Source organism: Crocodylus siamensis, chromosome 2 (assembly GCF_052110815.1).
Source record: "Crocodylus siamensis isolate JL-2025a chromosome 2, ASM5211081v1, whole genome shotgun sequence".
Taxonomy (NCBI): domain Eukaryota; kingdom Metazoa; phylum Chordata; order Crocodylia; family Crocodylidae; genus Crocodylus; species Crocodylus siamensis.
This window is the reverse complement of record NC_143396.1, coordinates 289,570,334-289,595,580: the sequence shown is the minus strand read 5'-3', so window position 1 is coordinate 289,595,580 and position 25,247 is coordinate 289,570,334. Positions and strand designations below refer to the sequence as shown.

Here is a 25,247-nt window from a genome sequence, read left to right as displayed (position 1 = left end):
TTAGACAGGTGGTTGGCAATGAAGGTGAATATTCTTATTAGCCACAGATGCAGAATTTGGAGCAAGCCATGAAGCACTGATCCTGCCACCAGGTTGGATCAGTGCCTTCACAGCCATGGGGCAAGGTCAGGCCCTTTTTAAGAGGAATATATTTAGCTGTAGATTGTACAATTATAAATTTTGCAAAGTTGTTACCTAGACAGAATGGTAACGCATGAAACCCCAAGCTATTTTAGGTGGCACAGCTATAAAAGTATCTTTATATACACACACGCACGCATGCATGCATGCACGCACGCACATGCACACACACCCATCTGCCAAACTGAAACCACTACAAAAGAGTAAGCTTTCTGCTAATCAAAATCGACACTCGCCTGCCGAGACCAGCAACAGAAAATGGTTCATGACAGAAGTAATATTATACAGTTATGTTGACCTCAGTAGGGCATTGCCTTTCACGCACACTGTCTTGTGTGCATGCGCATGTGTTGGTGCATGGTACAGGTTTGCAAAGGACTGTTAGTGGCCTCTGTGCACTTGTTTGCCTTCAGAATAAAGCAAAGGTAACCCCTAGTTAGGGTCAGTGGTGTGTGCAATTGGGTATTTTATAGGTGCGCCAACAAAAGCAGTTGGGCTTTCGTTCTGCGTTGCTCTGTCTGTTCACAGCACGACAAAGATAATTCACCTAGAGAGCATTTCCTTGCTGGGTCCAGAAGAGCACTGACTGCAGCATGATTTTGTAGGCAGGTCCTGGCCCTTCCCTGTGCCTTTTGTTCCCGTGCTATCCTTTATCTGTCCTTTGAAGCAAGAACATGCCTGCAGCCTTGTCTATACAAGAGCTTTACTGCTACATCTCCTAGTGGGGACAAGCCTTTTCCGTGTGTCTTTGTCAGCTAGGACAGCCCAGGGCTGCTGGAGTATGAGTGCTGGCAGTGAAAGCCCATGGGACATACCTGGGAGACCTGGTCCCCAAGGTGGTTGAGCACCTGGCACAGATTAAAAGCAACCTGCAGCTGGTTTGTGTCAGGAGCTGGCCTGGCCCCAGCCCCAGCTTGGCCCAAACCTCCCTCCCTCTTGCTTCTCCAGATGTATTTGGTTCAGTGGTATTTATCCAAAGCGACTGGGGGCACCCAGGCTTCTGCTGGTCTCCAGTAGGTTGTGCCAATCTCCTGTCAGGCCTAAAAAGGGCACCATTAGCAATGTCAGGACAAATCAGAAGCAAACATGAACAGATCCTCCCTGTGTCTGCATCTGGGGATAGGTTCTGCTATCCCTGAAGCCATGGGGAGGACTTTTTGCAAAAGGAAGAAGCACTACTGGGACCTGCTTAGCATTACTTCACTCCAGTTGCACGCTGGGCTAGTATGGGGACAAAAAATGGGGAATTGGGGCTGGTGACAGTAAGGGTTACAGGGCTGGACCCCACCAGATCTGTTGGCTTCTCAGTCCCATACAGCATATCTCCAGCTGGAGATGCATCGCTGCTGGGCCTTCGCAGCTTCCCCCTGAGCATTTTCCCCGTTGCTTGGGAATGAAAGATGGATTCAGCGCAGAACCCAAAGGCATCTGAGACTCCGTGGGCAGCTGTTCATTAAGCAAACCCCGCGTCCCCTGCTGGGCCTGCCCACCCAGCCCTAGGACAGCGTGATCACAGCACTGGCTCGTAGGCCTGCGCTAGCTGAGATGCCTCTGTCACCCAGGCTGCTGCAGGGAGACGTGGCAGCCTGGATTTGAGCACATGCTAGCAAGCAGAGTGCAGACTCCTGGCGCCTGCGGGGGTGGCCTGGCATGGCTGGCACTCCTGCTGCCGTGTCTTTGCTGCCCGGCTGGATGCACATGGCCCGCTCTGGGAGCCTGGCATGTGCTGCAGTCGCCCGTGTCCTGTGCCCATAGCCAAGTGCTGGAACAGTTTCCACATGCATCAATCCCCGCTGATGCACTTAGCTCCCCCCAGACCCAACCACTTCCTTCCTCACGCTTTGCAAGCTACGGGTGGCAGACATGCCTCCTCTACCTGGTGGTGCGCCATGAGGAAGCCCTTTGCACTGCCTCCCCTCCATTGGGAACAGGAATAACTGTTTCCCTCGCATCCGTTTGCAGCCCATTTGTTTGTCAGCCGATCCCAGCTCCAGGTGCTTTATGGTTTTTAAATTCTTCTTCTGTTACTATTAGTAAATGCCCCTTGGAAAGGAGTAAGTCCCTTTTGGAAAGCATTGGGCTGTATTAGAGCATGAAGGGGTTTAGGTACAAGTGTGCACAGCATATGCCTGCAGGCGAAGGGACGTGACTTAAGACTTCTCTCTCCCCACCCAGCCACAGAATTATTATTATTATCATATTTTCTGGCATACAACAGGCCCCTGGATGAGATATGTATGTTGTGTTGAAAGAATGAAGGAAAAGATATTCCTTTGAAAATACTGGTCAGCAGCAGTAAGTCACTGAACAGCAGCTTCTCCAGCTCCGAAAGCATCCACGGCCGCAGCTAGAGAGCCCCCACGGACCCTGCAGCAGTGCTGGCCCTTTTCCCTGGTGGAGGCAGAAGCGGCTCTTACCCTATTTCCTCACTTACAACGCATACCCAATTTCCAGCAGCTGAATCTGGGGGGAAAGGTGCATGTTGTGTGGGGGACAATACGGTATTGGGTACTTGTTTAGCACCAAGGAGTGCTTGGTGCTGGGGTATGATCACTCTTGTCCCAAAGAGCTTCTGAAGAGAAACCAGGTTAAGATGAGGAAAGGGATTGCCCCCTTCCCTGTTTTTTCCCCCAAGTAACGTCTGTGAGTTAACAAGTGCCAGCCCTGCCTGGGCCTTCAGGGCTCCTCGTTTCCCTGCCCTGCTTCCCAACCTGTGGGGTCTGTTGTGTGGTTCAGCTCTGATGCTCAGGTCCCTTCGTTTCACACCAAACGTGCGCTTCTTCCCGTTTGCAGCTTGCTGTTCCCCACAGATCCCAGTGAGGCGAGACCTCCAGTTTCCAAGGTGTATCAGTTCCCTCACCTTCAGAGCCGCCTGCCCTGAGAGATGGGGCACACCAGTCATTGGGTTGGTGGGGAGCAGATGCATCAGTTACTCGCCCCCGATAATCTGCTCTGCCTCCTATCTTCCTCGGTCTCCTCCGGACTCAGTGTACAAGCTGTGGCAGGGCAGCCAGGCACAGTCGTGCACCCCAGGGACAGTCAGAAGTGGGCGCTGAAAAGAGAAATTGAGATTCTGAGTTAAACGCCTGCATTTGTTCTTTAGGCAAGACCCTGCACGGATGCAAGCAGCCTTCTCCCTCCTTCACCCTCTTCTCATCCAACCCATCCTGCATCCTTGCAGGGCACCATTGGGCCAGGCTGGCAACAGGACATCGAACCCTGCAGCCTTAGAAGCCTTAAGCAGATTAGCAGGGAGAAGTCAGCGGCGATGCACGAGCCAGGCCTGTTATTCTGCAAAGGCACTTGTTACCTGTCTCCTTTCTCTAGCTGCACTTCAGTGTGACAGCTTGGCTTGCACAAGCAGCAGCCCTGATCCCCACGAGCAGCTGTGAAGCTGGTGGAGGTGTCCCCACTAGTAAGAGCTTTGCTGTGGGAGCCAGGAGAGCAAGGTTGGGCCTGAGGGCATTGCACACTTCAGAGACAGCCAACGCCCCTCCAAGGAGAAGGGGCAATACCCAGTGAGCGGCTCTGATGTGGGGAAGAGGCAGCACTGCCAAGCACCGGCAATCAGGAGCAGAGCGCTCAGCTCCCTCATCCCGTCCCCTGCTATAACGAGTGCTACCCCAGCGTGGACCTGGCCTGCTGCTCAAGGAAGGCAGGCCATGCTCTATGCTTTGGACCGAATGCAGCTCTGAAATGGGGGCCAGCTCTCCTGAATCGCTTTAATATATCTTAGCATGGCCAGAGAGTCCAGAGGAGTGAGCAGCGTAAAGCAACCGCTAAAGGGCTTGCTTTCCCTTCTGATCCATCTCCGGTTGGGTCTTATCCTGCCCCCTTGGCTGGATATGCCCGCACAGGGCCAGCAGGGCGCTTGGTGTCACTCCTGCCCATGAGGAGCAAGCTAGGGCACCTGCTTGGCCCCGTCACTGCCCCATTTCTGGAGTGGGCAGGCATGGGTGAGCAGGGCTTATGCCCTCAGCCACGAACCACAGCACGGTGCTGCCAGCTGTCAAGCCAGCGTACGTGATGCCAGCAGGAGCAGAGAGGTCCTAGGGCAACGGTTTTCAGTCTTTTGGGGTTTGCGGCCCGCCTCGTTGGACTTCAGACCCCCTTGGAAAATGCCAGGTCTTGGCTTTCACTTTGACTACAGAAAAATACAAGAGCAATTCTTCTGGTCCAAAGACCACAGCAGATTTTTAACACTTTGGATTCCTATCTGACATGTCTGGGTTTATCTTGCCAATCCTATTTGCGCACCTCAGAGGTAACGTCACATCTCATAGCACCCTTGGAAGGGCCTCGGGTTGCTTTGGCACGTCAGTTGAGAATCACCGTCTTGGAGGGCGTAGCCTGGCATCACTCGGTCCATCAGGCCTCTGACCCCAAATCTGAGGCCCCAGCACCTTGTGTCAGTGACCTCCTGAGGGCTCTTCCAGCCCAGCTTTTCTATAGGTTAAGGTGTTGCCAATGTTTTGGGGCAGTGTGCCTTGGGGTTGTGTAACAGGGGCATTGGTGTAGCTGTAGGACTAGGCTAGACAAGTGCTTGGGTTGGCTGGTTGGGGTAGGGATGGTCCTGTCCTGAGTGAGGGTTGGACTAGACGTGACCTCTGGAGAGCCCTGCCAGCTCTGCTTTCCTACGATGCTGTAAATCTGAGGAGCATTTCTTCCTCAAGCTCACGGCTGCGCTTGTGGGAGGGCTTTGCTATCTTGTTCACTTCTTGGGATGAGTTGGTGGAGGGCTGGGGCTTGCATGGGGGCACTGGCCAGTCAGGACTGCGAGTTTTTGCGGTGCACCTATGCCATCAACCCCTCCCTGCGGGCTTGGGAGCAGTACAAACACCAAGACAGTATGATGCAGTCCCCGAGCCAGCACCAGCACTGCCATGCTAGGGTCTCCAGGCCTGCCCTGGAGGTGGGGGCAGGTTTGCAGCTCTGTTGAAATGCTCCAGCCAAGCTGCTAGTGACACACAATTGATAATGAAGGAGCGAGGATGGCCTTGGGGTCATTGCATGGGTGTGAAGGGCTCCGACACCTCATAACCCTGCTGCTGCCCCCTCATCCTGTTTGGTCCATGGAAGGCCTGTGTCTCTCTGGCCTTCCATGAAGACCGAGTCTCCATCTCTTTCAGCACAGGGAGAGGAGTGGAAAGGGGCACCTTTTTCCACCAGACCCTCCATTGCAGCTGCCCAGCCTTGCTGGGGAGAGACCCGATGCTGGGCTTGCTATGGGGAGAGATGAGTGGCTTCGGCGTTCCCCTGGGGGAGACACAGCTGTGCCCAGCAGCCGCTTGCTGCGGGCTCTGTGCTACTAGCACAGCCCAGTCCTTTACCGGCAACCCACAGCATGCTTTCTCACGGCTCTGGGATGGAGAAGGGGTGACCATTAGCAGGTAAAGATGGAGCAGGCACAGCTTCAATCCACCCTTCTGCAAAACTCGAGGGTTGACTGTCCCGGAGGTCGCGAGCCATCCGGAAAACCCTCCAGTATGTAGTGGTAGCACCTCTTCCTGAATGATGAACCTGCTTCCCTGGCAGGTGCATGGGTGCTGAAGCCGGATGTCCCCTGGGGACGCGGGGACAGCTCCGACTTGCTGTGCCAAGATGCAAGGCTACAGCTGCAGGGTGTTTTGTGTGCCTGGGAGTTCAGATTGCACCAGGAGACCCTCCTGGGTTGGGGGTCTCTTCCGTCCCTGTTAGAAACAAGAGCCCGTCTGTAGATGTTCTCACCACCTCGGAGTTGGTCTGTGGGGTCTAATGGGGTAGTTGGCACAGCCGGTTTGTCTGGTACCCTGTTTGTCTTACACCGGCCCCACATGGTACATGGCCAGATCCTGCTGGTGCTGTGCAAGGGCCAGGTCCTCCTTTGTCTTTTGCAATATAACATTTAAGGAATGTCACTGCAATGCCAGGCCTGACCTTGAAGGGAGATGGAGGCAGAGGAACGGGAATGTGACTGCCCAGACGTGTCTTCGGTCCTCTGCTGGCTTATGCATTGAGGTTGGGGTGAGGCCTGGCAGCAAACAGCTCCCATGCGCATGGGGTCAGGCTGGGAGATAAAGCAGGAAGCTGATCCCAAGACCTGCCAAAGAGGCCAGTGCTCGGCCTGTTCCCTGGCATGGAAATGGAGCGGCTTTGCTCTGAACAGCTGCTGCGCGGCTCTGTGACGTCCCTTCTCCTGTGCGGTTCAGACGCCATGGACCAAATTGTCCCAGTTGGGTGCTGAGATTGCTCTTACAGCCTCTTGGAAGTGGAATGACCCAGCCAGTTACTCAGCTAAAATGCCTTTATTAAATCCAAATGCCAGTGGCGGTTGTATGCTCCCCTTAAATGAACGCTTTCAAATGCCATAGCAAAATACTGGTTGTGCATTAGGGAGCAATATCACAATCCTAATTAATGCCCGTACCCCTGCACTAATTACAGTGACAAGCACTTGATCAGAATATGTACCACTGGGCTCTTGAGGGAGTCTCGCTGTCCCAAGCGGGCTGAATCCATCTTTCCTGCATCTCTTTTACCCCCCTAGATTCCTCATTGCATCGCCTTCTCCTGCGGTCCACAAACTGGTCAGGACGGGGCCCAACTCACGTTGTCATTCCCAGTCCACAAAACCTTCTTGCTTTCTTTGCTCATTCTTGGTGGGTCTCCTGGAGACAACATCCTTGACACCTTGTCCACCCAGTTTTTCTCCTACATCAGCACATCTGTGGCTTACTTATCACACTTCATCTTGCCACCATGCACGTGTATGTGCATGTGTATGTGTGTGCACCTCTGTCTCTTGCATCTCTCAAGTCACAGATTCCTTTGATCCTTGTGCTTCCTTGTGATAAAACACCCCATCCCTTATTACATTGCCTTTCTTAACTCCTACAAGGTCACCTTTGTAGGTGCAGTTGTGTGGATCTGTGCACAGGTCCCTGGGTGGTGGCCATGGCTCTGGGGCGGCTCTGCCTGCTGACTCTTCCCCAGCCACTGTTGATCCCTGTGGTAAGAAACAAGCCTGGAGACTTCCCAGCAGCCTGTTGCACCCAGTGCTGGAGACCTGAGCCCCAGGGTGTGAGAGCTTGGTCTGACATCGTGGAGCCATAAGATCTCGGAGCAGAGGGTGGCTGGCTGGACTTGAACTCCCTGCTGTGTAAGCTGTCTTGCTAAAACCCCAGCAAATAACCCCAGCCGGAGCATGAGCCTTCCCGCCCACACTGCAGAGCAACTGCCCAGCTGTTGCTGCAGCATCTGGGATGGACCTGCTCCTCGCCCCGAAGGGATTTGGGCTCCCTTTGCCCTGTCCTGCAGTGCAGCAGATCCTGGGCTTTGCTCATACCAGGGCCACTGTCAAAACTTCCACGTCCTGGTCACAAGCCAACAAGAGTTTTGCTCTTGACTTTACCCAGTAAAGGATCCTCCAGCATCCAGGATGCTGTGATCCAAGAAGGAAGGATGCTTTTGGGTGCGTCTGTGCCACGCTGACACATGCCACACCTATACTGTGCATGCTGTCTCCTTAATCGGATGTAGGTGCCTTCATGCAGCACTGCAGAGAAGCAAGGCTTATGGGCACATCTGGCATCACAGCTGAGGGACACAGACATGCCGTAAGGTCTTAGTCTGGTGGCATACCCGAACCAAGATGCATCTCTTGTGCCTTTTCAAGAGGAAGGTCGCAGGAAAATGGAGCCAGTGGGGTATGTGCAGGGGGTGTGGGGAGGCTTTGAAAATGAGCTCACCCTCACCGGGGACAGGAATAAACTGCAAACAGGCAACAAAGATCCCTGTGTCGGCTCTGAACCGGAGCTCCTGAACTGCTGGTTGCACACGTGTCCATCGCTACATTTGGCCATGAGAGTCAGTAAAATTTGGCATCTCCAGTTGCACCTGAAAACAGTGAAGTAGTGAAGTAGAATGAGGGGCTGCCGTGATTTTTCATACAGTCCAAAGCTACATGGGTTTGTCGGTTCCCTTGTTTCCATGCACTCTCCCGTCTCTCTGTCTCCAGCCCGTGTTACTTGTTTTGTGCTTGGATTGTCAGCTCCGTGTTTTGTGCGGCACCCAGCACAGCTGGGTGCAGGATGAAGACCAGGGCTGTGAACCACTATAAGGATCACGGCTGTGGTTGCTTGACATGTTAATGGTGTGCGGTGCGTAAGACAGAGAGGCTTAAGCAAGGGTCCTGTGATACCCACAAGCTTGCCAATGTCTGTGCCAACCATGCAGCTGGTTCAATAAAAGATTGCCTATGCGAATTCTTGCCTCTAAAACAAAGATGACATTCAATTAGAAAGCATAGGTTCAGGTTGTAATACTATATAATCAACAGGCCCCTGTTTAAACATATGCATAGCCTTAGGCCTATGGTACAAGCAACTGATAAAGGTTTTTAGGTATGTGGCCCGCCCGTGGCTAAATACCTTTAAAAACCCTGTCCTTGTTGAAGCTGAGCCTTGTTCAGTCAGGAAATTGGGTGCGTTTAAGCCCCGCTGCTGTCAGCCCAGGGTCTCTGTGAGTTTACCTGCAGAATGACAGCGGGTCCTGGGTATGACCGTAAACTGCATCCAGCTGCAGGGCCCAGGGCTGCGTGTGGCAGGGAGCTCCTATAAAATACCACAATGTCACACCCCCCAAAGTAAAGCAAGTATAAGTTGCCACAAAACCCTAGCCCCCCACTAGGGTACTCCTTGGTTGGAGAAAGGCCAAGGGACATCACCCCGGCAGAAATGCACCCTTGCTGAGGAATTAGGCAGTCAGCAGCAGTTCTTCTCCATTGCTTTTTGGCAGAAGCTACAAGCATCCAGTCACTGACCGTCTGGACGCGGTCCGGCCTTTAGATTTTGTCTCAGTGGTCTAGAGGGGGAACAGTAGGTCTAGGGCAGCCTCCACTCCTCCATACCTTTGCCTAGGTATGCATGCTGAAGGTCTTGGTGTGCTGGACCTCTTGTGCATGCACCATGATCCAAAGGATGAGTGGTTGCCAAATAAGAGAGCACAGGCTTTCGCAGACTAAAGGTCAGCTCATCAGATGCATCACACTGAGCGCCTATACACATGCAGAGAGGCCGGTCTGATGTGCTGTAATTACAGCAAGTCAGAGGAGACTCGATGAATCGTAATTGCTGTGCTCCAGCAGACCCCAGTGTCACGTGCATCAGCTTCCCCATGCTGAAAAATGGCAGCAGGGGCACTTTAACTAAAGCTCAGTTCACAGGCTTTAGTTAAAGCAGTCTTGACGCCGTTTTTCAGCACGGGGACACTGATACATGTGACACTCCGAGTGTTTTAATTAGAGCAGCTCTTGAAGCCTCTTTAATTAAAGGACCCCCTCTTTGCCTCCCCCCAGACCATGTCTATAAATGCCCGTAATGCAAGCAGGCATGAGCTTACTGTCATCCTGATGGACAGTCATCCTCGTTGCTCAGGTTTCTGCCTTCCAGAAAATACCAACAGGAGGCACCTTCCTGACCTGGGGATATTTCTAGCTGCCTTCTTTGACTGCACCAAGGTGACCCCCCCTTGCCGTGTTGGAATGGGCTCCATGTTGGGGCCATTTAGCTTGGTGGTGAGCTGTCCTGATGCAAACCCCATGTTACACATGTAGCACACCTAAAGAGGGGCTTTGCATTGGCATGTACATATGGGACATACTCCCCACTCAGCACAAGTGCCAAGCCACCCTCCATCCTGCTGAGCAGTGATGGAGTTGCAGTAGTCTGCAATCACATTTTAAGGCAGGACAGCTGTTTTAGACACTTGACAGTGCCCATCCCTAGGGACGGATAAGGCCTGCACCAACCTGGCTGCAGTGAACTTTGGAACAGGCTCCAGCTCCAGCATTTCTGTCTCAGATGGAAGACAGCTACTTAAGCAATAGCCAGGGAGCAGAGAATTAAATGGGATCTTTAAAAGACAGCAAGCAGGTTCTGTGCAGCTCACAGAGTGCGATGAAGTCTATTAGGAAACGTCTGATATAAAGGGCCAGATCCGACTTCCTCAGTTCTATTGCAGTCAGCGGGAGTTTGGGAGTTACGTCCTTAGGCATGTTCAGGTCCCCGTTGTTCACATTAAAGTGCAATAAAACTTTTGCAACTATCAGAAGGAATAACCATCCCATGGGTAACCCATGGAAACAATAGCCTAATAAACTCCCCCCTGTTGCGGTTGATTTTACACTGTTGTTAACCAGCACAATAAAATAAAAGGGTATTTTTTTGCCTCTCTGCCTTTGTTCCCCAGATGTTCCTGCCTGGTTGAAGAGCCTCCGCTTACACAAGTATGCAGCTCTCTTCTCTCAGATGACCTACGAAGAAATGATGGCCCTTACCGAGTGCCAGCTCGAGGCGCAAGTATGTTCCCAATTAGGCATGAAACAATTAGCCCCGTTTCTTTTTTTTGTTCTTTTTCTGCTGTTGTCACAGTTGCAAGGGTCATGCTTGCTGGGTGGGTAGACAGGTTTCCCTAAAAGCATCACTATATTTGCTGCATTATGCATTAAGGAGGGTTGCAGAAGAAATCATGCCGTGCTGCAAAGTGACGTACCCAATGGTTTGTTGTTGGACTCAAAGGATGAAATCCTCCTCCCAACAAAGTCTGGTGTCAGTGAGGGCAGCATTTCACCACAAAATCTGGGGGAGATATTCAGAGGTACAAACAGCATTGAGGCATCCCGCTCCCATTTCAACTGCTGGTATCTTCAAAAATCTCCCTCCTGTTCCCTTTCTTCCCAGGCTGTCTTTGAGAGAAAGAGATGTGATTAGCATCTTCACTCCTCCCCAAATGCCTGTTAATACTCTAGAGTCCTCAGTGGCAGAGCGGCTTCTAGAAGAAAGGAACTTAGCAAACTAAAAGCCAAGATTGCAAAAGTCCCATGACTTTCTGAAAACTGCGGGCTAGACCCAGTGCCGGGTCACTCTGGTGTTCAGGGGAACAGGTTGGGGCACCAGCGGTGTTACATGTTCGTTGAGTGCTGGACTAACCCTGGAGAATGAACTGAGCACGAAGCTGGAGGCCTGGGGGTGGCACTCATTTTGATTCCTCATTTGGAGAAGCTGGGGGCAGGGGGTTGCTTCGGTTTCTTTTGCATGCATCTCTGCGTTGATGCATCTCGTGCAGAAGAGTTTAAAACTCACCTGAAAATAAACCCCCTTTCCCATTAAGTCCCCCCCACCCAATGACATGGGCGGTCCTTTTGGGAGCCTGCTGTTATTGTCAGTGTATTTGCTATTCATGTCAATCCATTCCCCTCCAGGCAACGAAGGGCGACTGAGTCAGCCGTGCAGAGAATTGTGGGCAACTGCTAGGAAATAGCAAGTCCTAAAGGGTCTGTTTTCTCACTTCCCACCAATCTCAACAAAACTGGGTGCTGGCAGTCAGCTCAGCGGCTCCTAGAGCCAACATTATATTTAAAAGTTTTCCCTTGGGAGAGCTTATAAAGATAACCACTCCGGAGGAGGGTGGGCACGCCAGCAGGAAATCTAGTTTCAGTGGGTTTCCAGGTTGTTTCCTGAGACTCTCAGCCTCTCTGCAAATCCGTGAATTCAGGGGTTTGTTTAATTTTCAGCAAGGTTTTTCACTGGAAAGAAAAGGCTTGTGTGTGACCTGTCATCTGGTGGGAACATTAACGTCAGGTTTTGTGACATTTTTATTCCAGAATGTTACCAAAGGTGCAAGGCACAAAATAGTCATCAGCATCCAGAAGCTGAAAGAGAGACAAAACCTTCTCAAGTCACTAGAAAGGGTAAGTCGGCCGTGAGTCAGCTACGTTTCTTCTTCTTTCTTGGTCGACTGCAAGAATAGCAAGGACTTAATTCTTGGATAAAATGCACGTTGGTCAGGTCTCTTGGCTGGGTTCTTCATGTATAGAGGGCCTATCTTATGGACCAAATCCATTGTTGGTGTTTCCACCTTTGGGTAACCACTGCTCTTCCAAGCATGAGCTTCTCTTTGAATCCTTCAGAGAGTTATCATTGGCCTCTTTCCAGCCAGGGGTCCATATACCCTTCCCCAGCTGTCCAAATGAGTGCACTAATGCTGCCTGGCTCATTGCATTTGGGGACAATGCTCTGCTCCTCCTTGCTCCTACCGAGCCCTTCCCAGCACAAGTTGGAGAATGGTGCTTCTGTGGAAGCTGCTTCTGCCACCCAGCACAAGGAGCCAGTTAGGGGGCACAGGCCATGGTCTGGCCCTGCACTTAAAAAGGCAAATTTGGTTTCTCTGCGAGTCCAGCCACGGTGATTTTGAAAAATGGAGGAAGTTTGTGTGGAAAGAGCAAGCTCCAGCTTGGTTTTCCTCACTGCAGCATCCTCCCCTAGCTCACACTGACATGTTGTGGCTTTGACTTACTGATGCCAATAGCAAGCAACGATGCTTTGGTTGATGAAAGACTCAAGTCCTGATGCTGATGGGAGCTCTGCTGTTGACCTAACCCACCCTTATGGCGTTGGATCAGGATCAGGCAGGAAATACCAGCAGCACCAGTTCTAGTCTGCCTCTCTCTGGGAGAAGAACCAGTGGTTGTGGGAGGGTTCTGATACTGGAGCAGTAGGCTAGATGCCAGGTGTAGATGCTCATGGACAGACTGAAGTCTGGTTTATACACGCAAGTTTTTCCTGGCTAGTTGCTTGGTATGGAGCGTGACTGTACCCACATGTGGACACAGAGCCCTGGTATTCAGTCATGTAAAGGTGCCACAGGATCTGAGCCTTATCCTAACAGTCCTGTCTCCTGCCCTGCCACACATGCATGGCAGAATGTACAATTCTGGGATCAGATCCCAGTTGCAGCCTTTCTATTTAGTGCAAGGGGAGCCTGGGATCATGTCCCAGGGCTCCCTCTGCACCAGTAAGTTGGAATTCAGGTGCCCTGAACCCAGTGCATGCTGTCGCCAATCCACAGTGATGATTTGAAACCCTGGTGCGATCCTGGGGTTGGGGCTGACAATCAACTGATTGTTGGCCCCAGTCTGGACCAGTCACAGACTTGTCACAAGTTCGGTGTAAGGCACTGTACAAACCAGCCATAAAAATGTTCTACATAATGGGTGTATCTATACATGAAATGAATGTGACATAATAAACTCCAGAGCAGTTTGAGCTGGAGTCAGCTGCTTCTGAGCAGTGCATCTACATGTGTAGCCAGGATCACAACAATTTGAGTCAGAGTAGAGCAGCTCTGGGCTGGCAGGGAGCATGGGAGGTCAGCCCTGGGCTCCGGGTAGCAGTGTTGGGTGGCAGAGGGGCTGGCAGAAGCCAGGGGTCTGGCCCCAGGTAGGTTGGATGAAATTTGCACCTGGTGGTCACCATCTACATGTGCATTTAATTGCATTTAATGACTCTACTGTAAGATGGTACTGTCCCCGACAATGCTACCTTATGGCAGACTTAATTAATTTACTGCACCCTAATACCAGCGCACGTGTAGACTGCAGTGCTTTACTACAGAGCTAATTAGTCTGCTCCACAGTAAAGCGCACACATAGATGCACCCAAGATATGCAACATTTTCATGGCTGGTTTGCTACATTAATTGCAGCATAAATGTAATGCGTAGAGGGGCCCACAGATACACTGATAGAAAGGTGACGACTTTGGTTGGGTCAGGCCACAGGTCCATCTCATCTAGTCTCCTGTCGTGTCTGAGCGTGGATGCTGTTGGGCCAGAATTTTTGCACCCTCAACTCCTCGCCCGCTGCAGCTTCCAGCACACCTATATGTAGTCCTGGGGAAGCCACAGACCTTTTGTCTCCTGGAACAGACATGTTTGGGGAGTACTTAGCCTTTACAGGCTGAGGAACCAATTGATTCATGGGTAAAGTGTCAACAAGGCAGATCTTTCCTGCACATGGTGATTCAGTGTCCCGGTTACAGAAGTACCAGATGCCTCTTCTGCAGCTGATGAGTGCGGCTTAAATATTGGCACCTCCCTGCAATGGCTGTAGTTGCTCCCCACACTGCTCGCACATGCACATTTTACCCCTGCGCCAAACTCAAGGTACCCAGTAGGGTGCAAAGGGCTCTTCCAGGGGGCATGGTGTCACGTGTGTCACTGCTACTCATTTCCTTGACTGAAGATCCGTGGCTGGTGGTGTCACACGATTACTCACATGGCCCTCATCTCCTGCTGAACCTCAAAGGAAGGAGCCTGCCAGATTAGCCTGGGATACGGGACCTTGCCAAGGGGAAACCTCCTGTCCCTCCTTCTCAGCAGAACTGGTCCAGGGTCAGGGCGTCTTCAGGCTTCCACTGCGGGACTCGGCTCTGGCGGTGAATCGTCCAGGGAAGCTGGCCAGCGCCAGCTCCCATTCAGCAGGTTGCCTTTGCAAGCAGAGGCAGAATCTTTTTCTTTTGTTTTTTTCATGAGAAAATAAGTGAATTCTGCATAATTTCGAGAAGCACCAGTTCAACCCTCCTATCATCAGCTCCACCCTCCTCCACACCGTTGGGTTAAGTTGAACTGATGATCACACTGTGAAGAGCGCAGCCACCTGCTTTGGGCACTTGGATAAAAATGCTGCACGTTGCTTGTGGCTGGTGTTTTGGTAAGCCCACGGCTGCGCTCACATCTAACATGGGATGTTGCTTGTGGCTGGTGTTTTGGTAAGCCCACGGCTGCGCTCACATCTAACATGGGATGTTGCTTGTGGCTGGTGTTTTGGTAAGCCCACGGCTGCGCTCACATCTAACATGGGATGAGATATATGGAGCCAGAGGAGCTAATAAAGCCGTATTTGCCTCTGTACATTAATAACTCCAGTTGAAGCTGGGAGACGGCCTGCTGGATTGAGTTTGCTTTGTCGATGTGCTTTCTAGGCAATTTCCCAGCCTCCTCTCCTCTTCCTCTGCGGGCAGTTTGAAATATGGTATTGATTGGCTGTCGTTAATACAGGAATGGAGCCCAAGTTTGGCAGACGCAGCGAGCTACGCTTGCTATAAAACCAGAGGGGATAACTAATAGGATTTGCTGTTGAACATTAGCAACTCAGCGTGCTTTGTCTGGACTGTCATTATACCATGAGGATGTTTTGAGTGAAGCCCCTCCACAAAAGCCACCTCTGGGCTGGTTACTGAAGGGCCTGTGTTTGTGCTGCAAGTTCCTGTTCAGCTTTTTCTTTTGGCAAAGCAGGAGAGTCTGAGATGCCATCTTTTGCTCACACCCTGTTTTCAGTCTTTGGAGTGGTTGCAGCCAGTTGATCCTGCGGGAAACATCCCCCCAAACAGTGTGTGTCACTGAGAGCAGGGGAGGTGTGGGCAGTCGGCCCGAGGGCACCGTTCTTCCTCATCCCATGGGTCAGACGGGCCGTGGCTCGGCCTCTGATTTATCGTGGAGAGATGCCTCTCTGCCTCCTTCCCCACAACAACACACGATGTCACAGGAGATGCTGATGTCTCACCCAGCGCTCCACGAAGGCAGCAACAAGATGGTCTTGTCTGACCTGTATTAAGACCAGGAGTCAGTCCTTCCTCCTGGCTCCTGGGATTTTCCTCGAGAGGAGACGGCAGGATCAGACCCCTTGCAAAGGCAAGAAGCAGTGACATTCACACATTCAGCTGCTGTCAGATGGGATCGAGAAACCCCCTTGTCTTGTTGTCAGCTGCTGGGAATGAAGCAGGCATTTGAGGGGGCTGAGATCCCATTTGTAATAAGGGATGAGGTCCTGACCCCATTGAAGGCCACAGCAAAAGTCCCAGTGACACCAGCATTACCAGATTTTGCCTACAGAGCCTTGCAGTGAATTCGGTCTCTCCCTCTTGTCTCTTGTCCAGCCAGGTAGTCCTTCCTGGACCCTACGTGCATTTTTGCCTGGCTTTTCCTGCCACTCTCGTTTTCTTTCCCACCTTCTCTGATTAGCAACTAGACTCCTGAAGTGACTGTTTGGGTTCAGGTTTGTGAGAGTGGATGTGAGAGTTCAGGGAGCGCTAAATGTGGGGTCCCGTGATTGCAGGGGGGTTAGGTCCTGTTTTTACAGCTGTCCTGTGCAGCCAGAAACAGTTTTGACAAACAGGAAAGCAGAAATTCTCACACACTCCTAAGATGCCAGCAGCAGCGGGATTGCAAGAAGTTTTGCAAATCACGAGTCTTGCAAGAGCCGGTGACACCACTTTTCTCCCTAGCTGCTCTGTCTGGCGCAGCTGCGCCGCCAGAGCCCACTCATTGCTCCCAAATCTTCTAGCACGGTCAAATGCCACTGAGAAAAACCCAGCAGCTGCGCAGACTTCCCTTCCAGACTGGCTCCCTCCTCTCCACCATCTCCCTCGCTAAATCACTCTGCTTCCTCTCCCAACATTGCAGGCTAATGCTTCTCAGAGTCTCTCCAGCCCACTCAGGCTGCAATGCCTGTGATATCTTTCAGCAAAAAATGGGTGCTGTCTGGATGGATCTTTGCTCCTTCTGCCCAGCTGCTCTTCCCCGTGCATTCCCCTCAATTCAAGGGTGTGTTCACATCTGTTGCCACCAGGGTCTCTGAGCTACCCATCCCTCTTCTGCTTATGGGGCCCAGAGGGGCTCGGGTCCCCACCGTGTAACCCTCGGCCCATGCACACATGGCCCCTAGCTGCTCCAAAGTTGGACAGACCTTTTGAAGGACTTAACTGCCCAAAATAACTTGCCAGATGTGCCCCACCCTATGCAGCAAAGGCCAGCAGCCTTTCTACGGGGGGCCTTGTCTTCAGCCACCTGCCAGGGCTGCCAGCATTTTCATGGCAGAGGTGCGGGCTGCCAAAAGGCATGTTCACGGCAGGTGATTGATGGCACGTGTTGACTTGCACCCACAGGACATCCTGGAAGGTGGCAACCTGCGGGTCCCGCTCCAGGAGTTGCACCAAATGATCCTCACCCCCATCAAAGCGTACTGCTCCCCCAGCGCCAGCGCCGATGAGCACAGCCGGGACCCGGACTCTCACCACCCGCCTTCCCTGATCGGCTCCGACGGGCAGGTCTCCGATGGCAAGGACTCGGCCTCGGGGGGCATGCAGCAGCACCACTTGCCTGGCTGTGAGGGTGAGTCGGGAGGGGCCCCTTTGCCTGAAGGAGACCTCCCCGGGCAGTTCACCAGAGTGATGGGCAAAGGTAAGTCGCTATGGGTTTGGTGAGATTGGGGTCCATTGCGGTGATGTCCCTGCTTCCCATCCACCCCACTGCCACCCTCAGCGATGTGCTGGGATCCCTCGCACTGGGAGCAGTGCAGACATGAGGCAGGACAGCCCCGGCCCCACAGAGATCACAGTGTAAATAGCCAGAGGGTATTCACATGGGGGCAGAGGCCTGGAGGACTGAAATGCTTTAGCCACAATCACGCAGCAGAGACAGGACTAGATCCAACATCGTTCCTCTGTGCTCTAGGGCTGGGAATTGCCAGCTACATCCCTGCAGACAACGAGGAGGAGGGGTGGAGAGACAGGCTGTCCCAGGGGAGGTGGCTGGCTGGAGAAGGGGGTGCACACATGGCCACGAAAGGGGCTAGCTGGGGGGTTTCTCCTGCTGTGCCCCATCTAAGGCAGCATCTGTAGGGCCACCACAGCAGTGACTGCTGTCCCCATCCCGTCCCCAAGGCCAGGCTAGGCCCTGTGCAGCCAGGTAAGGTGGGAGCTAGCACTGGAGCAGGTGCTTCAGGACTGAACAGTGGTGTGTCTTCTCTTAAAGCCTGTGCCAGGCTCTTCTGCTCTGTGCTGCTCAGACACAGGAAAGGCTAAAAGTCTCCCCCTCGGCCACTTCTTCCTGCTGGCAGCCCATGGACCCTGCTGCCAAAGGGGCCTAGGACTCCTATCCATTTTGGCAAGCTTTTTGAGTTGTTTATAGCCCTGATTGTTAGGGTGAGGGGGAGCTCTTACTGACACTGCAGCTCCTCTGGCCCTCAACCCAACGTGCCCCATGCAAGACTTGTTGCAGGTTAATTTGTGCCTTCACTTCTGTGGCGTGATTTCAGAGAGGGACCCCCATCCTGTTGTCCCCCAGGGTTGGCCATTGAATTCAGCGGGGATAAGATACGTCCCCTGCAGCAATAGACCTTCATGCCATGCTCTTTGTCTGAAGATGTCTTTTGCATATGAGAATGCAGCCGGGCAGGGAGGAAGATGGGTGCTTCTCTCGGTCATTCCCAGTATAACCTCATTGGCTTAAATGGATTCGCACCAGTGTCACTGAAAGCAAAATCCTGTCCTAAATATAGAAGGGCATGGCTGGAATGGTGGACGGGTGTTTTTCTAGACAAATGCTCCATTGATGAGCGCGGCTTTCAGGAGGATGGGAGTGAAGTTCTCAACCCATTCTTACAATGCCACCCATTTCCTACCCAGCTTGCCATTTCCTACTGATCTTTTCTTTCTGCTGTGGTTGCTCTTTGCAGTGTGCACGCAGCTTTTGGTTTCCAGACCCGATGAGGAGAATATAAGTTCCTATTTACAGCTCATAGACAAATGTCTAATTCATGAGGTGAGTCGTGACGGATATTATAAAGCTGTTGTTCTCATTGCGTGGAAACTGTTTCCAAGTTTCTGTTGATGTAAACATTTGGGTTTCTAACACAAATATTTTGGGGGGTATTAATAGTAATTCTGATGGAACAAGGCCGTACTAGGCGGCAAATCCAGTATGATGCACAGAACCGTAGGTCTCTGTAGGCTCGTGCAGCGGGGCGGGAGCTGAGAAATTCATCTGGCCTAGGACGATCAGATGAGCAACTGGGTGAAAGAAAAATGCATGTGAGGTTTCCATTGGGCAGACCAAACCCGCCTCTGGCATCTCCGGTTTCTATTTTGCAGCAAGCACGCGGAGATTTTTGCACCCTGCATTCTGCAGATCCATTCCCAGCAGCTGCTGCTTTCAAGATTGGTACCTTAGGCAGCAGTGCTTTTTAATGGTATTTTCCCTGTCGCCCTTCAGGGCGATCCAGATGTGCTCAGCGCTCTGTGTGGGACGGACCTAAGTCACTGCCCTACGTGCTGACACAAGGGACACGCGCTTGTGCACATGTGTGTGGCACCTGATGTTACAAGCGGGGCCACGTGCCTGGGTGGAGCTCGAAATGCTTTCCAGTCTCGGAAGAGCTGCAAGCCGGCAACACGTCAGTCGGTTGTGCATAAAAGCAGAGTTGGGAAGCACACAGGAAACTGTGCAGTCCTGTGAGTTAGGGGCTGGCAGCATGTTGTCAGGGAAATGCTGGCTGCTGTGAGCATGCCAGCCTACAGTATGCCAGCTGGGCAAAAGGACAGAGTTCCTGATACCCTCCAGGTTAAAGTAACGCAGGGAGAAGATGATGCCTAAGTAATAAGCCTCTCTGCTGGGCCTCGGGCACCGGCTGCGATTTCAGCAAATGCCCCATTCAGGAACTTGGGTTTGTGCTTAACGAAGCGTGTGCTCACATGGTTTCCTAAATCGGGGCCAAAGAGGGAGGTTTTCTAACTCTGCAATACTGATGCTCCAGAAAAGAAGCTGCTCCCAGAAAGCTCCCATCAGCAGCAGCCACAGCCTTTTTCCCATTCACGGCACACTGGTGGGATGCATCGGCAGCTTCTGCAGAGCTGCTGGAAATACGCAGCGGTGGCACTAGGGCATTTGCATGCTGCTGTGAAGTGGTCAGTTTGCTCCTGCAGCAGCTTGCGGAGGCACACACCTGCTTTGTCTGTACCCCGGGCTGCTCGTTTGTGGGTTTACGAGCAGCTTCTCCCCCCACCCCCACCACATCCAAACCTTGGAAACCCTCTGAAAAGCTCCTTTGACTCCAGCTCTGTGTGCGTTTCTGTGTGAGCAGGGAGATTTTTTTTCTTTTTTCCCCTCCGATCGCTTTGTGGTCAGCCGTGAGATGACTGCAGCCCCTACCCAGGTCTTCTCTTGGAGTCGTAAAGCCATCAAGTTGGGGAGGTGGACATGGAGGGTCACCAGGTCCAACCCCCTCCCACATGGGTTCAGGACTGCTGCTCCTCAATCCAGCCTCCTCTCGAAAGCCCCGCAGTCTGTTCTGCTGCCTCGCCACTCTCCTTTTTCCCTCTTCCTCTGTAGCGCTGATGTTAACCAAGCTATCAAGAAAGATAGAGGGGGCTTTTATTAGACTGCAGCTTCTGAAATGTTGTTCTGCCTGGACGCCTCTTCCGGGCAGGGGAGCATGAGCTCCGGCCGAGGGCTGCAGCGAGCGCTCCAGTGCTCTGCCCGAGGACGGCCCTGGCTGGTGTTTAAAACAATGACCAAAGCGGAGCAGCGTTCCTGCGCCTCTCGTCTCCCAGCTGGGAGCCCCAGGTTTTTTCTCTGCCACGTCCCACAGAGCCCCAGGTTTTTTCTCTTGCATTTATGTTATATCTCAGAAGCAAAGAAAAGCAGGGCTTGGAAGGGACTTCCGGTGGTCACCTCTGGTCCAACCCCCCCCAGCTCAAGGGTGGATGCAGAGACTGTGAAATCTTTTATTAAACCAGCTAAACAGCTGGGGAAATGGTTCTTTGCAAGCTTTTGTGCACAACCCCCCTTCTTCAGGCATAGAGAGAGTCTGAGGCTGTGAAAGGTGCAGGATTGACACCCAAGGGAACAAAGACCTCTCTGCATCCTCTGAACAGACACAGTGTAAAACACCCCCCGGTGTCCAGCCATTGTGGCTATGCTTGGACCTAGGAGCACCTCTTAGCAGTGAGAGGCGCGCTCCTCTCCCACCTCCTCCCACGGGCTTCCCATTTACTGCCCAGGTCTCAACAGCAAAGGTAGCTTTGCTGCGGAGTGGGGTCCTCTCATGCGCAGCCAGCTTTCACAGCAGTCTGGGATGACAGGGACAGCTCTCCGGCCCCCGAAGTGACGATCCCCGCCTGCAGCGCTGTGCAGATGTGGCTGCGCCACTTCTGGTTTTGGCAGCAGGCTGCCTGGAGCCGAGCCGCAGGCTCAGGGATGCCTCTATGGAGCGTTGTCATGATGAGCCAGGAGACATGCGAGAGGCGAGCATGCTTTAATTGGGCCAGCGGCATGTTGCGATGTCCTCCGGCATATGTGGAGCTGTGCCGGTTAGCTTGGGGACTGCACATGATGAGTCCCCCTGGGAACAACGTTACGTTCCTCGCGCAGGCTTAGGAAGAAGAAGTCGCTGTGTTGTCTGGCTTCTTTTTCCTTTGGGTTGTGGATTTTCCATTGCAGGCATTGCTATCTCCCACATTTTGGTGGTGTGGAGGTGATGGTGTTGTCACGAGGGGCCAGGAGATAATATTCTTTCTGGTATCCATAACCCCTGCACTTCTCAGGTGCTAATGAACTTATTGAAGCATTTGTTCCATCTGGTACTCAGCTCAGCTGTGCCTGCTTTTGGGTCAGGGGTCTGAGGAAGGGTCCTGTGACCCCTGAAAGCTTGCTTCCGTCTATCCCAACCTGATAGTTGATCTGATAAAAGATATCGCCCACAAGACTTCTTGCTGCTGTGGAGCACAGTAAGTTTGCTGTGTGGACCCGGCAACTGTCAGCTGAGGGGATGCAGTGTGTGGAGGGGATGGGTTTGTTTTGTTTTGGGGGGGTTTTTTGGGGGTGGGGGGGGCGTCTTCTCCCCAGGCTGGGGAGGCAGACACATGGGCCCACTGCCAATGCTTGGGGAGCAGAAAGAGGAGAAAAGAGCCTGGAAGGAGAAGACCAGAAACTTGGTCTTGATGAGGCAGGAGAGATGATGCCAGTGAAGAAACTGGGAAAGGGGAAGGGCATGGCCTGAGCTGCAGATGGGGGGAGTTGATTTTTGCAGCGGCCCCTCGGGTGGGATTTGTGCTCAGGTGCTGGGCGCGTGACAGGCAGTCACACCACTGGACTTGGAAGCCACAGATTGCAGAACACTTTGCAAAAGAGGCCGGGACCCTTCTGCCTATTTTAGAGCAGGGGTAACTGAGGCACAGAGGGAAAAGGGACTTGCCCAAGGTCACCCATCAAGACAGTGGCAGATCCAGGAATAGACCCCAGATCTCCAGAGTCCCAGCCCTGGTGCTCTGTAAATGGAGCAGCACTGGAAAGAGAAGAGAATCTGGGACGCTGGTGAGGAAGCATTAATTGAGCCCTACTTTCCCGAGGCCGCCAGTTTTTAATCCCAAGCTTAACTTCTATAATTATTTTCAACCCTTGACATTTATGCATCTTCCAGCATGCTGGCCTCTTAACCAGCGTAGCTGCCCAGAGCCATCGGGCTCATGTTGGGCTCTTCCTTTGCATTGCAGATAGTCACATGAACGCCACCGCTCCAGGATGTCACATGAGTGGAAGTGGGGTGCCCTGAGCACTACAGCAGTCTCAGAGGTGCTTTAGGGACTGAACGGCGTACACTGGGATGTAAAGACGTAACCAGCACAGTAGAGGAGCTGTGCCTCCCACCCAGTTTGGATGCCCTGCTTCCCAGAAACAACCACTGCACTGGGTACGAGCTGGCAGCTTCAAGCTGGTAGAGCTAGAGGGCCCTTCCAACCCCTCTTCCCTGGGAGGAGATCCCTTCAGGTCAGGCATGCGGTGCTAAATCCGAGGCCACTTGGTTGCAGCTGGCACCGGGCCCAGGCACCATGTTCTTGTGACTCTCAGCGTGCAGACGTTTGCAGTTGCATTTGCAGATTTCTGGACAACGTGCCAGGAGGTGCAAGAGCAACTCGCTGACTCGGTCCCAGCTCTGAAACCATCAGGTGCATTCATTCGTTGTTACCAAACGGAGCCCACGAGGAATTGTAGGTCCGTGTTCTGACCTGATGAATAGCTTTGAAGGTCAGAAGCGATGAGAATTATGACCAAGATCTGTCCTCGGGCCCAAATGTAATTGGATTTCTTCACAGGGTAATATTTAATCCTTTGCTTTTACATACATTTTTTTTTAACCAAAGCCATGTGTTGGGTTGAAGGGTTGTACAGCGGCTACAGAGAGCAGATTTCACTTCCTGTGTATCAGCATGCTGGTTTTTGTAGCACTGCAGTTCTCAACCATTTTAGACTCGAGGCACCCTTCAGAAAATGACAGCTTTTAGTTTTCCCTTTTTTTGACCACCGAAAAATCCTAGAGCAGTTCCTCTGTTGCAGCGATGCAGACACACCGCAGCAGGTGAGAATGGTTTGAACACTATGAATGCCTGTTTGAAAGCTCCTGGTTTATCTAGTGAATCATGTTTGCCCTGGCACATGGGTTGAAAATCCCTCTTGCAGCAGAACCAGGCTGTTCCCATCTTGGTGCCAGTAACAACAGGGGAGCGGTAACGGTGTCCTCACCTCTCGGTGTCTGACAGCTTGGGGGAATCCTCCAACACTTGGCGAACGCAGAACAGAGACGCAGCCATCCGTGCAAGGGCGGCGTGTCTCACCGTGGCAGATCAGGGTTGCAAATTTGGGTCAGGGGCTTCAGGGAAACCCCTTCCCTTCTGGGCAGTGTCATAGGAAGTTTTAAACCCCGGGGCAGAACAAGAAGCTGGTTCTGGAGGCCTGGGAAACCCATGCAGAGGAAACAGCCGTCTGCTCGTGTGTCTGTCTCCAAGTGGGAAGAGGATGAGCCGTCCCCGCTGGGAGCCGATGCTGGAAAGCCAGAGATTGTGTATGTGTTCACAGCCCAAAGCCGGGCCACTCTGGGCACACATTAACTGCTTGTTGTTCTTCCTTTTCACCTTTTAAATACCCAACTGTCTCATCCGCAAAACATTTACTCCTTTTCTTTTTTTTGTTTTCTTTCTCTCCCCCCTTTCCTGGGCAGGCTTTTACAGAGACGCAGAAGAAAAGATTGTTGTCATGGAAACAGCAGGTGCAGAAACTGTTTCGGTCTTTCCCTCGGAAATCCCTCCTAGACATATCAGGATATCGGCAACAGAGGACGTACGTGGGGCTTTCATCTCTCTGATGCAGCGGCGGGGCTGCGCGCTTGGGTATCTAGGGCAGGACGCTGCCAACGGGGCTGACGACTGGAGTCCTGTGTTAATTGGAGCCCCCGTGGGCGGATCTGATTAGCAGGGCTGGTTAACTCTAGGGCAGGCAAAATATTCCACCTTGTTGCTGTTGCAGTACTGTATTAGAGCCTGCACTCCCTGCCGGTCCTGCTGACTGGAGGTAAACCAGGCAGAGGGGCTGGGGAAAAGACAGGTCCACTGCGCCCATTTTACAGGTGGACAACTGTGTCCCAGGGAGGTTAAGTGACTTACCTGAGGTCATCCAGGGAATCTGGGCGGAGTTGGGAGTTGAACCCAGAGCTCTTGCTTCCTAGGTGAGCTGTCCCTGCTACCAGGCTTGCTTTGGCGTGAGGACAGGGCCAGTCAGCGACACCCCTCTGTGTGTCTGCTTTCCTCTCCGGGGACAAGAATTCAAACATACCTGGGCCAAATCTGTCCTCCCTGCCCACAGCCCCTGCTGCTCCTACCTCTGTTGCCACTTGGCGATTTGGTTTTGTTCCACTTGCCTTCTCCCCCACCAATTGTGCAAGTCTGGTCATGGGCAGACACTCCCCTGAAAAAAACCACTGATGAAGGAGAAGACACGAGCCGGCCAGACATGGAGCAGAGAGGCTCATTGGACCAGGAAGTCTGGGAATGGGCTCCAAAAAGCGCTTGAAGATGGCCACTTGCATCTCTGCTGTGCAGAACTGCAGCCTAGCAGCTCCTCTTGCACCCTTTGCAGAAAGGGATGCATCAGAGGGAAACGCTGCTGGACAAAGCACCCGCACAAAGCCCAGGTGGCAAGTTTTGCAAAACCATACAGGGACGACTTCTCTGCCCTGGATGATATTGTGCATTTGCTGAGCTCCATCAGGAGCATGGCTGGACTGTACGGACCCTGCTTGGGCAGTCGGGTGGAAGCTGCAGTCTGTCGCACAGCTGCATGGGCTGAACAGCCAGACCGCTGTTTGGATGGGATTATAGAAACTATGTTGTACTCCACGACTGGTTGATTTATACTGGTTGGGATCCCCTAGTCCAGTGGCTTTTAACCTGTGGTCCATGGGACTATGTCTCGGGGATCCACGAAAGATGACTGACCAGTTAAAAGTATGAATACCCACACTTACAGTTCAGAGGCGTCCGCACCTCGATTTGAAATTTCCAAAGGAGTCTGCAAAAGAAATAAGGTTGAAAACCAGGGCCCCAGTCCTGTTATCTCCTGACACTTGTTGACCCTAGCTCACGCAAGCAGGCGGATGAGGGCTAAGGGAAAATGCGTCAACA

General features: G+C 52.5%; 1 protein-coding gene across 2 annotated transcripts in view; it reads left to right on the top strand.

The window, feature by feature from the left end:
* SAMD4A (sterile alpha motif domain containing 4A) overlaps positions 1–25,247 on the top strand; it is a 167,498-nt gene that overhangs the window by 122,882 nt on the left and 19,369 nt on the right. For both annotated transcript variants that reach the window (XM_090034380.1, XM_090034379.1), the window contains 5 exons: positions 10,369–10,478; positions 11,783–11,869; positions 16,902–17,196; positions 18,473–18,558; positions 23,789–23,907. In XM_090034380.1, the coding sequence (XP_089890506.1) occupies positions 10,369–10,478; positions 11,783–11,869; positions 16,902–17,196; positions 18,473–18,558; positions 23,789–23,907 (697 nt within the window). The remainder of the gene's footprint in view (positions 1–10,368; positions 10,479–11,782; positions 11,870–16,901; positions 17,197–18,472; positions 18,559–23,788; positions 23,908–25,247) is intronic.